We start from the raw sequence: 18,127 nt of genomic DNA, 5'->3' as shown, positions 1-18,127 counted from the left end.
AAGACAAGTCCACGAAGTCGTGGCACTATTTCGACGACCGAAAGCTCACATCCCCAACCCTTTAAGTCGTCAATATAGTTTGCATTTATTGCACTTAATCTACTCCATTGTAATTGTACTTATTTTTGTAATTCTCCAAGTTGATAGTAAATTACCCAAAGTAAACACTCAATGAGTGTGAGCCTTAGAGTAGAGTTGCCATAGACTCTGAACTAAGTAAAACCAAAAGTGTCAGTTTGATTTTCGATTGCTTGCTTTTCATTCTTTTATTTTCACTGCACGAACTCTTACGCGAACGCTTATCGAAAAGATTGAAAAAGCCACAAGCGCGATTCACCCCCTAGCATTTTCGATCCTTCACACAGAAAGAGCAAATCAAAATGTTAGAGCGAGAACCAAGGAGGAGGTCTCTGGTGCAGACACTATGACGCTCAAGTAAGAACAGTAGTTTCGGTAAAAAATATGGAAAAAGACAAACAGTAGAGCAATAGTGTGGATGCGTGTGCGTGTGCATACTTGGCCAACAGGGAGGACTCTATTTTTACACCGTCTTTCATAACCTCCACAATAATGAGACATCAGAATATATCGAGTAGTGAAGGATGTATGACAACCCTCCCCTAGGGAGAGGAAGGTTCTGTTGTGTGCATATGTTAGAGTAGAAGAATATTCTCTGGTGAGTATCTTTTATTCTCTAACAAGTCGTTATGATTCTCTAACAATGTTGTCTCCTAGAATGAGTCCGATTGGCTTGGAGCCACTTGAATTTATACTAGGACTCATACCCATGAGAAGTGGGGAGCTGAGCCTCGTAGGTCCGACCGACCCGATGACTGATCGAGTTTATGCTGAGAGTCATGCCTATGAGAAGTGGGGAGATAAGTCTCGTAGGTTCGATCGGCTTTGGAGCCAATCGAGTTTATGTTGGGAGACTTGTTCATGAGAAGTGGAGAGCTAAGCCCCATAGGTCCGACCGACTCTGGGGCCGATTGAGTTTATGTTGAGAGACTTGTCCATGAGAAGTGGAGAGTTGAGCCCCATAGGTCCGACCGACTCTAGGGTCTATCAAATTTATGCTGGAAGCCTTGCCCATGAGAAGTGGGAAGCTGGGCCCCATAGGTTGGACCAATTCTAGGGGGCGGTCGGGTTTATGCTGAGAGCTTTATCCATGAGAAGTGGGGAGTTGAGCCCCGTAGGTCTTACCGATTCTGGGGCCGATCGGATTTATGTTAGGAGCCTTGCTTATGAGCAGTGGGGTGCTGAGCCTCGTAGGTCCAACCAACTCTGGGTCTAATCAGATTTACGCTGAGAGGCTTGCCCATGAGAAGTGGAGAGCTGAGTCCCGTAGGTCCGACTAGCTCTGGTGGCCGATCAGGCTTTTGCTGTGAGCCTTGCCCATGAGAAGTGAGGAGCTAGGTCCTGTAAGTCCAACATGCTTTGGGACTGATCGGGTTTATACTAGGAGGAGTCTTACCAATGAGAAGTGAGGGGCTGAGCTCGGCAGATCCGACCGACTGTGAGGGTTGATCATGTTTATACTTGGAGCCTTATTCATGAAAAATGGGAGCTGACCTCGTAGATCTGATCGACTTGAGGGCCGATAGGATTTATACTGAAAACCTTGTCTATGAGACATAGGAAATTGATCCCCATTAAAAGTGGTTCATTTAGCTCCGTAGATTCTGATTTTAACTGTCATATTATGTTGACTATCGATATGATATTATCTTCGGGTCATCTTTGGGTCACAGCGTATCAGCCTCTCTTTCAAAATAGCAGATGAGGTGGAGGAATCAGTGATTTCGTCTTCGAATATTGAGGTTGAACATTCTTTTTCATCTGATGTCCATGATCTTTTTCGTCATCGCATTTGGATGCTGATGAAGAGCTGCCGATCTTGCAACGTTTCATCCGATATGATCAAATTAATTTGATGAATATTGGAACGTGCATATTTGTTAGGCTAAACATGAACAAAATGGAGTTGCTAGAAAAATGACATATAATATATTTCATAATTTATTTTATAAAATAAGAGATGTGGAATCATATTATAGGTTTATTTGAATATTATAAATAATAGCAAAGGGATAAGTTTTTATAAATATAATGCCTGTGCATAATTGATAAGGGCTCATTGGAATCTCTAAATTGATCAACCCGGCTCGTTTGATTTGTTTGATCCATCAGCTAAACATTGCACCCTATCTATGCCGAGTCCATTTGGGTCGTCTAGCTTTATACACTTACCTTTTCGGCTTGACCTTTTTGGCTTGACCTGTCCGATTTGTTCGTTTTTCTAGCCCATTCAGTTCAATTGAACAACTCGCTCACTCATGGCATCTCAATACAAGAATAATTGTTCCCTGTCTATCTGAAATGGAATAGATATTCTCATGGATTAGATGTATGATAAAGCTAATTGGGGAGAACAAATCTGATTGCATTCCTAAACAACAATATCCTGCAACAACTCGACATCCGTTAATGATATATTTGTTCATTCCTAAGTAGGCACATCTGCGAATAACTCGAAATATAAAAAAGAAAATAGTCTGATACATCTCACATTTTATTACTACAATCAGATAACTTTTACAGCATAAACATAACAACATGGAGAACAAGAGAAATCAAGTCCGTCGTCAAACTTTAACCCCAATTCTCTGAGCAACCTGCAAAGTGAATCGCTATGAGCAGACTAAAAGTAACAAAACGGGTTCATCTAACAACTTGAGTTGATTTTTTGCCTGTTTTCATAATTTGCTCAAACTTTTCCAAATGTCAATTGAGCTTCTTGAGTTTAACGGTAAAAATGTCGAGCAAAACGAAATATTTAAACTTATTATGAAGTGAGTAAAATCAGTTACTCTGGATATTAATCTAATGTAACAAATCATGGTGAATGCAAGTGTCAGAGAGTTAAAATAGTGTCACACTTGGGATCATCTCACGGAGACACCCACAAGTAAAATATTTCTGAAAAGGAAGCAAACAGACATTGTGAATGTAATTTTGGAAGTAGGAGACAAATTATTGAATTAGAGGAAAAAGAAAACACATGTTTTTAAGATCAAATTCATACCCATTTCTGTTTGGGGAAAACATGGATGTCAAAACACAGCCTATAAGTAAAGCATGACGAGGCTTTTAAAAGACTTCTGACAAGTTAATCATAAGTGGAGCCATCAACTAGTGAGGTAATTAACCAGCAAATAGTCTTAAAGGGTAACAAAGTTGTCCAGGACAACAAAGATGATGACCTTAACAATTAACATGATGCCACTTTAAAATAAAATGATGTTCAGGAAGTCTAACTTACTTTATACTAAATAAATTCACTTTTCATGAAATAATTTTACATCATTGATTAGTGTGGACATACTATGTATTTTGCTCTGGTTGATATAACCCCGACTGGAAGGAGACAATCAGATAAAATTAACTGAAATGACAGCCCTAATCAAAAGAGTCTAACTGCTATTCATGAGCACAAGTATTGAAACATGAGAATTTGGTTCAAGAGTTAATTATACCTCCTTGAAAGAATGAACGTCACTGTTCCAGAGCCATGCATCACAACCAGCATCCCTAGCTCCCCATATGTCATTCCTGCGATCATCACCCACGTGAACAGCATCCTCAGGTTTTACTCCCAAGAATTCACATGCTTTAAGAAATATAATTGGGTTTGGCTTCTCGGCTGCTACCTGTAATATGATGTAATGAGCTTGAGACATGATATAAGTTAATGAGAGAATTTTCATAAGAAACATCTTTATAATGATGACATAAGGCGACACAGGAGGTATATTGTTTAACTTAATAAATTACATCACCAAAATGTTTTAATAACATGAACTACTTCAAAACACAAAGTAATAAATTTAAAATAAAACCGGTTACTGCAAAATGACTAAACACACAACCAGTGAAACTTCCAGAAAGATTATAAAAAAGAAGTGTAATACCTCAGCAGACACTGCAACTGCATCAAACCAATGGTCACACTTCAAAGCCTGTAATAAAGGTCTTAAGCGGGTATCAAAATTTGAGACTACAGCTACTTTAACTCCAGCCTTTCGTAAAGCTTTAAAAACAGTTTCAGCATCAGGGTCACAGAGATGCCAAGCCTGATAAGAAATAAAAAAATCATGTATGACATTGCACTAATGCAATTATAACCAGCAAACATAATGACATTCACACCATTTGACAAACCCAACCTTCTCTGTAGTATAATATCTGTATAGCTCTTCAAAATACTCCATATCAGAACATCCAGTAGAAGAACTAACTATGAATTGCCAAAAGGGTCTCCCATCATTCACATACCTGATAACAGTCAACCAAAATTAACACAATACAGTTAAGCTTGAGAATAATCCACATATCTCTTATAAGGAAAGGTCCTAGAGCAGAAGCACTTCATGTTTACTAAATGAGTATTTACTGAAATTAAGAAAATACTAAAGCAAGGTAGAATTATAATTAAAAAGTTGCAATGTAGAATCCCACAGTCGAATCCACAACAAGCTCAAGGCTGTTGCAAAAACTGCAAAGGGAGAATACCTACTAGTGTTTCCAAATGTGCATATATTGAAAGCATACTCTAATTCACAAAACAGCACAAGCTTGAAGTTATAGCAAATGATAATAGCAGTATACATTTAGAAGATAAGTATTCAGGTGTATGCTTTTACTTTTCGACCTTCCAAACTTGTATAAATACCAGAATGACAGATTAGTTTGTTTTCTTGAATTTTTTCAAGAATGCTAAAGAAACGGAAGAGACTATGCCAGTACAAAGAATAGATACACGACAAGTAAAATGTGAGATTTAGGGAATCAAGTCCATGAAGTTTTTATTCTGTGGAAGTATGTTCTCATTGATAAGCAATGAAGTATATGTGTTCCACAGGGGAAGTAGGATGCTTCCTTTTAGTGTTACTTTGGTTAAATAAGATTTCTAAGATGCTAATTTCTAGACATTAATCAAGAATTATGCCATAAGAGATTAACTTGTAAAAGAAGTCCACAAGATATGGTTTCTAATTAGTAAAGGCACCTTTTAAATATCTACAATCCTGTTTGGTCGTATACACAACAACTAACACACTGATGAGGTCTCCAAGAAAAAAAAAAATTCTATAGCAGTTGTCACATTTCATTAAAATATATATGGTAAAGGAGATAAAAGAAACATTTCTATGACATTTGTTTCTTTAATGCATAAAAGTGTATTGAGTTAATAAACAAGCCAGTGTTTTCACACTTCGTGGAAATGTCCATTGTGATCAAGGATATATCTACAATCAATTGAAAAGCTACCAAATCATCAAGTGTGTATGAACTTAAAATAGAGGAAAAAAAGAAATAAGAAACCTTGATTATATTTACATGAATCTTCTTTAGTTTAAGCAAAACTCTTAATGGGGCCCATGCTTTAGTTGTAGAACACTGACTACAAACTTCATTATGTCCTTGGAGCATATGATGCACCTTCTTCAAATATGACTATCAAATATCCCAGACATAATTTTGAAGCAACTTAAGCAAAACAATCTTCAATGAGGTATTTTCAAGCAGCATAACATTACTTTGAAAATAACACTATTCTTACCCTAGAATGAAAGCAAAAAGATATTTGGAGAAGAAAGAAGGGGAAAAAAAAAAGTTTAGCGGTTATAAACAAACTGATTGTGCTTAGCCTGAAAATGAAAGAAAAAAAAATATTTCAAAAAGAAAGATAGAAAAAAAAAATAAAAGTTCAGTCGCTATAAACAAATCTGTTATAAAAATAGGGGTAAAAGGTCAAAAGGGAAGAAACTATCATGTAATGCCAAAGAAAACTAAACAGATCACCAATCAATATCTGTAAAAGTTAAACTAAATTGGAAAAACAAAGGTGATTCATCAGTTTTAGAAAGAACTAATATCACTTCGTGGAAATAATAATTTGCTAAAAAGAAAGCAAATATACCTCAGCCTTGATCTACCCCATGGTTGTTGATATGCCCACCGATAGCGATCTAGTATCTCATCCTCAGAATACTTCACCCCGTATTTTGCTCCAATCTCCCTGTAGATCTGAAATGGCACATAAAAATAAAGTAGAAGGTAAATCTCCGAACTAGACAAAAGTTTTTTTCCTGTAAAAAAAAACAGAACGAGACAACGCAAAGAGGGAAATGGAACTCAATAACAACTAACAAAATTGCATAATAACTCGTAGATTTTGTGAAAATTCAATGAAAAATAAATCCAAGTCTAAATCTCAGGAAACATAAAAGACGAACAGAACCGCTTAGAGAAAGCATTACAATTTATCCTTATCTTTAAATATTCGCAGAAAGACAAACCTGTGCCATGGGCTGGGAAGGAACAAGGAGAGTGCCGACGGCATCAACAAGGAGGGCCTTATGCGTGATCTCCCCGTACAAAGACCTCCGGTACTCAAGGTACTCAAGTGATCCCGTCAAGTCCCAACCGCAGTGGCCAGGGAGCCACCTCAGACCTCCCGGGACTCCGTCTTCTACCTCCATCACCGCGGCCGCTCCCGTGGAGTAGTCCTGGCGGCGACAATAGTCCCTGCGCCCAGATTCGTGGAAATTCCGACAAGAAGGAAAAAAAGGGCGGGATAGCGCGGATCCAGCAGTCGCCCGCGCATACATCGCCTCGGCGGCCGCGAAGAGGGAACGCTTAATCCCCATAACCATCGTCCGTCCGGTTTCAGACTCCGCCCTGGATTTGCCTTCGTGTTTCGCCGCTGATGTCCAACGCCGCAGTGTCCGGCCTCTCTTCTCTCAAAAGGAGGAGAGAGGGCGATCTCTTGGTCGGCCACGATCGTGCAAATGCGGTTGCGAGAAGAGGAACGAGAGAGTCGACTTTGTGCCGGAGAGACGGCGAAGAAGGCGAAGGCGAAGGCGAAGGCTATTTGCCTATTCATTTATACTCTCGTTTCCTTTAGCGAAATAAAAGAGCATCCACAACGGGTGACGTGGCATAGACGAGGGAGCTCCATTTTTTTTTTTTAATTTGCATATTTTTTTTTTTCATATTTTAGTTATTTTTTAGAAAAATAAAAATAATAAATGAGTGGATTTTTTTTTTTAAAAAAAAGTGTAGGACTTGTAAGGAAATTATTAAGGGGAGTTTTTAATTTTTTTTTTATAATGGAGAAATATATAAGATTTTTTAATTTTGATGTGTTGATATAGTATTGATGGAGTTTTTAGAGAACTTTTAAGACTATGAATGTCCTAAGGGTATTTTGGAAATTTCATTGTCGATGTGACAATGGAGAGTGAGTTTCCATATTTTTTATTTCGATTTTGGGAGAGAGCTCTTTAGTTACATATTTTATTTATTAATTAAAATAATTTTTTTAATTTTTATTTTAAAAAATTGAAGAGTTTTGGAGAACTTTAGTTTTTTATTTAAATATTTTTCAATTATTATATATATATATACTTGATATGCTAAGCGACACTTTATGCGTAACCGTGAGCGAAATTCGACGTGGACTATATGACGCGGCCAAAATTTAATTTTTTTTAATCTCTCTCATCTGCATGTAACAACTTTTCTCTCTCATCTGCATGCAACAACTATAAAATTTTTTAATCTCTCTCTCATCTGATTGCATGCAACAATCACTGTGTTGCTAATTTTTAAAGGTGATGTAGTTGCTACAACATTGTAGCAGCTTTTACATAGTTGTAGCAGCTTCTGCACAGTTGTAACAGCTTCTGCACCGTTGTAGCAACTATTGTATAGTAACTGCTACAAGTTGTAACAGCTATTGTATAGTAACTGCTACCGCACCGTTGTAGCAGCTACTACCCCGTTGTAACAGCTTCTGCACCATTGTAGCAGCTGCTGCACAATTGTAGCAGCTTCTGCACAGTTGTAACAACTTCTACATAGTAACTGCTACAAGTTGTAGTAGCTACTGCATAGTAACCACTACAAGTTGTAACAGTTATTACATAATAACTACTATTGCACTGTTGTAGCAACTATTGCATAGTAACTGCTACAAGTTGTAGCAGCTACTGCATAGTAACTGCTACAAGTTTTATCAGCTATTGCATAGTAGCTGCTATAACATTGTATCACTACCATAATAATTTTTTGCATGTAATAATAGGAGAGAGAAGATAAAATATCATTTTAATTTAAAAAGAAAGAGAGAAAAGTTATTGCATGGAGAGATTAAAATTTTTTATAGTTGTTGCATGTAGATGGGAGAGAAAAGTTGTTGCATGCAGATGAGAGAGAGGTTAAAAAAATTAGGTTTTGGCCGCGTCAGATAGCCCACGTCGAATTTCGCTCACGGTCGCGCACAAAGTGTCGCTTAACATATCAAATCTCTCTCTCTCTCTCTCTATATATATATATAGTGGAGAGATGTATGAAATTTTTTACTTTGATACGGAGTTGATATGCTGATATGACATTGAAAGAGCTCTCAGAAAGCTCCTTCGACTATGAAGTCTCAAAATTAATAAAAGCGGGGGAAATTTTGGACACGTGGACTTCAACGATTTAGTTCCAAAATGCAAACATGTTATTAGAACGTGAATTGTATATTTATAAAGATGATGTCGTTCTTCTCAAATAGTTCAGTATAGTTGGTTTTATGATAAGATACAAGTAGATAAATCATAAGGGTCAATTTACGCTGACTCAATATCATCGAATCCACTACAAGATATATATAGATAAACCACGAGGAATATTTTACCATAGTAGTCTTTTTTCAACAAACATCTTCCTCCCGTGTCAATCCATGGGTAATTGTTTATTTATTCTTCTAACTTGCAGGCTTGTAGCTATCTGATTAATGAAAGAAATAGTAATTAAATTTACAAACAACTCTAGATTTACTTTATCTGTATTTTTTTTTATGATAACTTAGGTGTTTAATTTTTATAATTAAATTAATTCTAGAGACGATGAGTCTATTATATAAAAATTTTCCACTTATCTCTAAAGATAAATCACGGAAGCACCAGTCGTTAGCATCCAAACATAATAATTTTAGGAAAAATTTTGTCTATATATTAAATTGTCCAAATTTCATAAATGGCTCTGCCGTTGTGTATCATGGCTTCTTTGAATTTATTTTATAATTATGTTTTTCAATAAATATTAATTTTGATTCACGTGATAATTTTGCCCAAAACTATTATATGTACTTGACTACCCAAACTTTACAAATGGGCATTCTTCGTCCTCCAGTGCAAAAACAAAGGTGAAGTCGTTATCTAAGCAATTCCTTGGAGCGGTCCAATATAGTCTAAAACGGGTAAATCAGGGACATTCTTGCTCTTGTATATCTAAACCTTTTGAATTTGTTTGACGTTCTATTTACAAATTTTGATTATTTTAAATTTATATAGCAATTTTGATCCAGATTATTATATAGACTTTTGATCAAAACTATTATATAGATATAAATTGTCTAAATGCCACAAATGACTCACTACTGGCTGAATGAAGTTAAATTATTGTCTAAATGTCATAAGTGAACTCCTTAGTATGCTCCCTAGAATGTTGCATTTGTCACGCCACGGGATCGGGAATTAACATCAGCATTGCTTTCAAAAACGGCAGTCTAATGGACAAAACTCACATCATATGAGGTCTTAGGAAAGGATCTATTGAACGTAATCTTACTATACTTTTTACAAGGGGTTATTTCTAGGATTCGAACCTGTAACCTTTAAGTCACAAAACAACAATTTTACTGTTAAACCAAGGTTTTCCATCAAAAAGGACAGCCCGATGCACGAAGCTCCTGCCATGTGGGGTTAGGGGAAAGGATCCATTGTATGTAATCTTACCTTGCTTTTTGCAAGAGATTGTTTCTAGAATTTGAATCTGTGACTTTTAGGTCACAAAGCAACAACTTTACATCGGCGTTGCTTTCAAATCCAAAATTCAAAAATAGTAGTATAACAATTGCCAAGAAAAGCTAGTCTTTTCATTCTCAAAATAAATAGTATATTATTTTCACCATTGGAACGAATTAAATTACATTCACTTAAATTAAGAATTCATTATTACAGTAGAATTTTAATCTTCCTATCAGTAATTGGAGTGGATTAAGAACACTTACTCTTTATCCTCGATCTTATTCTCGGTTCTAATTTTGTCTCTAACTGCAATAAATTGTAAGGGTGAGTGATTTGGAAGTCACTCAGCAAGCCGGGGATAAAACATAAATACTCCAGTTCTTGAAAAGTAGTAGTTTTTCAGTAGTAAAATAATAATATTCTCAACACAGATATTAATGTAGACACTGAAATTAAATCATATTCCTTATGGCTTAAACTAATATCAACCCTCTAGACTTATCTCTCCTAGAGGAGAAGTCGATAATCAGTAATAATTCAGTAATCAGTAGTGTTTAGAATATGTATCCCTACCATTTAGTTTATGATCAATTTAGTGCCGATAATCTAGTAATGACAATAATCAATAATAATCCTGCAATCGGTAATAATATTAGTTAAATAAAATAATTTTCAGAAAATAAAACTATCACTTTCAGAACTCATAATTTGCATAATAAACCCACTTACAACACTCCTTAGAGATTGATACGACGGTGACTTCTCCTTCGTTGCTAAAATAATTCTATCGGAGATCTTCTTTCGATGGTGTATGGATATTTATAGGGATGAATTTTAATCTCTTACTATCCCCCTTATTGATCTCCACATCCCCATGATCCAAATAACCCCCTTATCTCCACATCCTTATGATCCCACTAACCCCATTATCTCCACGCTCCATGGTTGTCTCCATTATTACCTTTATTCGGGAGTTACAACTCCTCGGATTTGACCGGTCTTCACATCCCTCCTTATGGAAAGTTTCATCCTCAAAACTTGAGTCACCTTAGACCTCGAAAAGATGAAGGTAGTGCATTCACATTTCCTCTTCTTGTTTCCAAGTAGGCTCCCTAGTAGTATGGTTGGACCACTAGACTTTAACATAAGGAATATTCCTTCATCTCAATACTTGATCCTTTGAATCCACGATTCGAATCGGGACCTCTTTATACTTCAGGTTTTCCTTTAGGTTCCCTTGAGTTACCAACGATTCTACCTTTACGATATGACTTTGGTCCGCCATATATCTTCTCAATTAAGAGACATGGAAGACATTATGGATCCTTGATAAAATCGGAGGTAAGGCCAACCTATATTCTAGAGTGTCAACCCATCCTAAGATTTCAAATGGCATATCTAGGACTTAGCTTTTCGGATTTGTCAAATCTTGCAACACCTTTATTGGTGACACCTTTATATATACTTTTTGACCAATATCAAATTCTAAGGGCTTTCGTTTTGTATTAACCCAACTTTTTTGATGATCTTGGGATGTCTTTAATCGCTCTCAAATAATTTTTCACCTTACCAACGGTGGCTTAGATGAGCTCGGGCCTCGTAAGGGTTTTCTCTCCCATTTCATCCCAATATTAGGGCGATCGGCATTTTCGCCCATACAGTGCCTTATACGGGGTCATCCTTATGTTGCTGTGGTAGTCATTATTATAAGTAAACTCGATCAAAGGAAGATGATTAGCCCAATTTGAACTAAAGTTTAGCGCATATGCTAGAATCATATCTTCTAAAGTTTGGATGGTTCTTTCCATTTGCTCGTTCGTTTGTGGATGGTAAACCGTGCTAAAAGTAACTTTGGAGCCCATTGTCTGTTGAAATCTTTTCCAAAATCTGGACATGAATCTTGAATATTTATGGGATAAGATACTCACCAACACTCTATGCAATCACACTATGTTATCCATATAAAGATTTGCTAGCTTGTCGAAATTATAATTTATGCGGACTGGTATGAAGTAAGCGGGCTTGGTAAGCCTATTCATAATTACTCATATAACATCATGACTCTGGTACAATCTCGGCAACCCTACAACGAATATCATGGAAATATGTTTCCATTTCCATTATGGAATTTATAATGGTTGAAGAGTTCTCCAGGTCGTTGGTGTTCGACCTTCACTTGTTGACACACCAAACACTTAGTTACGAAGTCTGTTATGTCTCGTTTCATTCTACTCCGGCAGAATTTTTTCTTCAAGTCTTTATACATTTTTGTACTTCCAAGGTAAATTGAGAATTTAGATTTGTGTGCCTCGGATAGTACTTCCTTTCAGAGGTTGTCAATATCTGGTACATATAGTCGTTCCCTCATTCAAAGTATGCTATTACCATCTACTTGAAATTCTGAGGCTTTTCCATCCTGAGTTTGAGCTTTGAGCTTAAGCAAATTAGGGTCTTGGTTTTGACTCATTTTGATTCTTTCGCATATGCATGTGTCAATCAACATTGAGGCAAGAACCATCTTTCCCAAGTTTTTTCGGCTCAAAACGTCTGTCACTTTGTTGGTTTTTCTTGGATGGTAATTGATAGTGAGATCGTAATCCTTAAGAAGCTTAATCCACCATTTCTGCCTCATGTTTAATTCTTTTTGAGTAAATAAGTATTTGAGACTCTGATGGTCTATAAAGATATCACATTTGACTTTGTATAAGTAGTGCCTCTAAATTTTTAAAGCGAAGACTACTGTTGTCAGCTCGAGATCATAAGTAGGGTAATTTTGCTCATATGGTTTTAACTATGTTGATGCATATGTAATCACTCTGCCATCTTGCATAAGCATATACCCTAGGTCTCCTTTTGAAGCATTGCTATGGATGGTAAAACCATTGCCTTCTGTGGGTATAACCAATATTGGTGTCGACGCCATTTGTCTTTTTAAGGTTTCAAAGCTCCCCACATTTCTCATCCCAATTGAACCGGAATTTTTTTTGTTTGAGTTTGGTCAGAGCTATAACTATTGAGGAAAATCCTTCGACGAATTTTCTATAGTAACTAACTAATCCTAAGAAGCTTCGAACCTTGGTAACAGTTGTCGATCGTGGTCATTCTAGTATTGCCTCAATATTCTTTAGGTTCACTGATACTTCCTCTGCCGATATGATATGACCTAGAAAAGTTACACTCTTTAGCCAGAATCACATTTCTTGAACTTGACGTATAATTGTTTCTCACGAAAAGTTTCGAGTGTAAGCCGGAGGTCTTCTATATGGTCTTCTTCACTTGATGAGTAGATGAGGATATTATCTATGAATACTACCATGAACTTATCTAAGAATGGTTTGAAGACACAATTCATAAGGTCCATAAATGCTACGGGAGTATTTGTAATGCCCATGTCTCGTTTGGAAGGCAATTTTTAGGATATCCTCTCTTTTGAGTTTTAGCTGATGATATCTCGACCTTAAATCAAGCTTTGAATACATTTTAGCTCCTTTAAGTTGGCCAAATAGGTCATTAATTCTTCGTAGAGGATATTTATTCTTAATTGTGATCTTATTTAATTCCCTATAATCGATGCACAATTAAATGTTGTCATTCTTTTTCTTTACGAATAACACTGGTACCCTCCATGGTGATGTACTTGAACTTATCTACTTATCCAGTAATTCTTAGAGTTGTTCCATGAGTTCCTTGAATTCTACCAGAGCCATTCAGTATGGTGAAATTGGCGTGACATTCTACATTAAATTGACCATGAATTTGATTTCTCGATCAGGAGGTGACCCTGGTAGTTCGTCCGAAAAAATATCTAGGAATTCCCTTACTATTAGTATATTTTCTATTCTTAACTCAGAGTTTCTCTTGACCTTGCTTATCATTGCAAGGTATATTTCTTCCCTACATTTCATGGCTTTCCAAGTTTAAGAAGCGGATAAGAAAGATTTATATTCCTTAATTTTACCATGGAAAATAATCTTCTCTTGATTTGGGGGTTGTAGTCAAATGATCTTTGTATGACAACCCACCAACACATGGTTTTTAGCTAGCCAATCCATTCCAAAAATCACATCAAATTTTACCATATTTAGCCGGATCAGATTAGCCCTAAACTCTTGATTTGTTATTTGGATGCTACAGCTCCTATACAAAGTACGTGTTTTTAAAGTTTTATTTGCTAGTGTCGCTACTTTATAAGGTTCTTCTAGGTTTTCTGGTTTAGCCCCTACTTTCTTCGCAAATCTTTTAGAAATAAATGAGTGTGTGATACTACAATCAAACAATGCATAAGAAGGTATATTGTTGATTAGAATGGTACCTACCACGACGTCATTAGCTGCATCTGCTTCTTCCTGGGTTATGGCATATACACGGACATTTGCGACTACTTTGTTATCTCCTTGAGCCCTTGTACTTGTACCATTACTTGAACCTCCATCCTTTTGCTTTGGATAATGACATGGAATGATATGATATCCCACTTGTCCACATAGGAAGCACACTCTTGCCTTCTCGCAACACTCCCCAGAGTGTGCAAATCCACAAGTGCAGCAAGCCTTAGCCTCCTAGTTGGTTCGAGGAGGTGCAAGTCCTCTGGGTTGATGGTTTGAAAATTTTAACCTTTTGAACATTTGTCCATTGTTGGAGGAGCCTTAACTCGTGTGGGTCTTTTTAATCTGTTCTTCTCTTCTCACCGTTTGATATTGGTCTCAGCTCGAATTGTTGCCCCCCATTAACTCTTCAAAATCCCTTGGCTTGAACACTGCAAGAGTCGATTGGATTATGATGTTCAAGCCCTTCTTGAAACTATGAAGTTTTAGTGTCTCGTCTACCATGATCACCGGAGAATATATTCCTAGTGTGTGGAACTTGAATGAATATTCATTACTGACATATCCGGAGTCTGAGTGAGATTGTCAAATTCAGTCAACTTCTGAAGTTATATAGCAGTTGGAAAATATTGCCTCAAAATGACTTCTCGAAGCCTTTTCCATTTGATTGGTCCCCTTTCAAACATAGAAGGTGCAACACTTTCCCACCACTTTGCATCTTTGTCTACCAGAAATGAAGGTACAATCTCCAATTTAATTTCTTGGGGAACTTCTAGTAATCAGAGATGATTCTCTATCTCCTTCAACCAGTTTTGCCCAACTTCCGGATCTGAGTTCCCATTGAAGCTCGGAGCTCTTGCCCTCTGAAGGGACTCATAATGGTGTTTAGTCCTATTGGGCTGAAGGGCTGGTTGTGGTGGTTGATTAGTAGTTGGGTTTACAAACTCTTGAAATGTGGTCACCACTATTATTGTTATAGCCACTAGGTCTTCGTGACTTAGGCCTTGTGCTCTTGGTGGTGGTTGTTCACTACCACCTGCTTCTTGTCATTTTCTCTTAGGTAAACGTAGCATGGGTTATGATTAGCTTGTGGTGCCATTTCCTACAAGATTATGAAATTCTAAAAATAACTGTTAGGACGCGTGATGTAATGCTAGGACAGAGTAGAAAAGATTGTTTTAATGATTTTAATACATAAATAGATAAATAAAATAACATAATATTAGAATATGAAGTAATCTACTCTAACTCCCAAATGTCTATTGTCTAGTCTATTATCTCTTTGTCTCCCAAATCCACTTCTTCCATAGGGTCCTCTTCCTCTTCCTCTTCCTCATTATCTCCTTCTCCTTGCTATTGCTCAATAACTTCAATTAAAGCCGCGTTTTGATCACGAAGGATTTCAATAGTGCCTTGAAGTTCTAACACCTGGTTCTCCATTTGATTGCAGTAACAATCATACTCCTATTGGATATGATCCATCTATTGTTGCATGTTTTGTTTTTGCTCTAATAGCAAACTTTTGAGAGTAGTAAGTTCTCCAATTATTTTTGGGGCCTCTCGCAACTCTTCTAGTGCGTCTTTGAGTTGTTTCTATGCAGCATGATGATAGAAGGCAAATCGTGTTACATTCGCTGAGAGGTGGTCTCGTAATTCCAGTAATTCGACCTTCTCCCGTCCTTCATACACTAAGAAAATTTTTAGTTCCTCGACCTCTCTCTCTAATTGCTTGGTTACATTGGCTACATTGGTCATTGTCCACACTCCCAAATGTAATGTCTCCGCTGGCCAATGATTTCAATGTTTATTGTATCATATATATATATATATATATATATATATATATATATATATATATATATATATATATATATATATATATATATATATATATATTCTGATAAAAAATTTCACAATGTCAATATACCAAATTGGAATTTAAGCTAGTTAACATAAAAAAAAAAAATGGATGTTGTCATGCAAAACTTGTTAATGTACAACTAGAAAATAAAATGGATAAGGATTTGAAATTCAAGCATTCATCCAATTAATATAAATGAATCATATGCAAATATATAAAAACTTAAATTTTACCAAAAATTTCATAAGGTCAATGTATAAATATGAAAATGGGTACTTGTGAAAAGTCAAACTTTTATAAGGTTAAAATACAAAATTTGGAAAAACGAGTATATCACCCTCTAACGGTGGAATTTTATATAAGTCGAGGGTTCATATAAGAAAGGGTATGAATATGGATTGCTCTAGAAAAGGCTTCGCGTGCATATATTATAATAGTCAAAACTCCTCCTTGATCAAAAGATAACTATTTGAAATTTAAAAATAGTATATTTCAATCGGCCTAACCAACTCGGTTGGATTATTGGGTTGAATTGGGTTATTTTAAGTCAGGGTTTCTTTCTAGTTATTTTCTTCTTAGCAGAACTCTACCCAACCTAGTTATGGGGAATCCGACTCTGATATCATTTAAATGTCACGCCCCGTAACATTTAAAAATTTAGGATTATATATATATATATATATCATTTAAATGTCATGCCCCGCAACATTTAAAAATTTAGGATTATATATATATTTATCCTTAGTTATTAAATAAATTTTTTTTTTCAAAAAAAAATAGAGGATGAGGATTTTCTCTTCTTGTCTTTTTTTTAATTTTTTTTTTTCAAAATCCTCTTTCTTGTCAACGCGTAGGATAATCGCTATTCTACTCGACGTCAAGTTTGAACACTTAGATTATAAAAAAAATAGTATCATTGATTGGATTAATAAAATGATGGCTTGATTGAGATGGAGTAGATACATTTATCAATTGTAGCAAAAGGTGGAATTCGCCACCCTAGCAATCCCATATGATCGACCTCACGACCATCTGTGAGAAGATAAATCGGGAAGTTGTAGTTGGCCACTGCAAAGGAAGGTTGTTCATTTTGCTTTATTGAGAATCAACTCCTACTCATTATAGTAAATTCTACCTCATAATAGCTAACTCAACCATACCTCAGGGCATTTATCAAATGTCTATGTGAGATAGAGAAGTAAACCGAGAGGATCAAGATAATTCTAGAGGTTATTTCAATAGTAATAATTAGAGTAGTGTAGCATTATCACCACAAGGTGAACATTATTACTTGACCAATAAGCTAATATTGGGACCCATTAGTACAACAGCGCCAAATAAACTCTAGCTATTTTTTTATGATAGTGACCAACAATGATTTTATGACCATTATGAATTTTTAAATGACGATGCATTATTGAGCCAAAATGACATTTAATTATGCCGCTAGAGATAAGAAGAGGATTATCCTCTTCGAAGAATTTTATAGCGTCTGAGAAGTGACAAGGTGAGTAACATTTAGGGATCTGTTTTACCAAGTGTTGGTAATGGATTTCTATATCCAACTTTTATTGAATTTTTTTTTTTCAATTATAGATTTATTTTTTCTCCGTCGACTTATCAAGAAAACAACACCAAAAATCACGGCTAAAGAAGGAACAATATTAGCCATGAACATGATGATCACCTTCAAGCGTAGGGCCCCTGGCATTGAATGGCTTTGAGAAGCCACCATTCATAATGCACGGCCTCGAGTGAACCGCCGGTCCATTTCCAAATTTACACATCAAGTTCAAATTTAGAGGTAAAGCGAGGAAGCGACCCGTCTCATCCACACAAGAAAAAAGAAGGATAGAGTTGGAAAATGGAATCTAAATCAAACTTCTGGTTCAACTTGATTTTCTTTTCTCTTTCTTTCTTTCTCTCTTTCTTTCTGGCTGCTATGCAATGCCTCATATGCAGATGCCAACTTATCCACGTCACTAGCATGTGAGGTTCCAAATGCTGCTTGTGGGATCGCACTATCACAATAATTATCAGGATAAACTTATCGACAAGGTGATGGTGATAATCTCTAT

At 36.2% G+C, this 18,127-nt stretch overlaps 1 protein-coding gene across 1 annotated transcript; it reads right to left on the bottom strand.

Annotated features, from left to right (window-relative positions):
- Positions 1-2,462: 2,462 nt before the first annotated feature.
- On the bottom strand, positions 2,463-6,947 carry LOC122041942 (N-acylneuraminate-9-phosphatase-like). The gene is made up of 6 exons (XM_042601838.1): positions 6,363-6,947; positions 5,984-6,090; positions 4,227-4,335; positions 3,972-4,133; positions 3,537-3,710; positions 2,463-2,675 (listed from the first exon to the last, which is right to left on the bottom strand). The coding sequence occupies exons 1-6, from the start codon at positions 6,717-6,719 to the stop codon at positions 2,646-2,648; spliced, it is 939 nt and encodes a 312-aa protein (XP_042457772.1). The 5' UTR covers positions 6,720-6,947; the 3' UTR covers positions 2,463-2,645.
- Between the last annotated feature and the right edge of the window lie 11,180 nt (positions 6,948-18,127).

The sequence above is a fragment of the Zingiber officinale genome, chromosome 2A (genome assembly GCF_018446385.1).
Source record: "Zingiber officinale cultivar Zhangliang chromosome 2A, Zo_v1.1, whole genome shotgun sequence".
In the NCBI taxonomy this organism is placed as follows: domain Eukaryota; kingdom Viridiplantae; phylum Streptophyta; class Magnoliopsida; order Zingiberales; family Zingiberaceae; genus Zingiber; species Zingiber officinale.
This window is presented reverse-complemented; position numbering and strand designations above follow the sequence as displayed.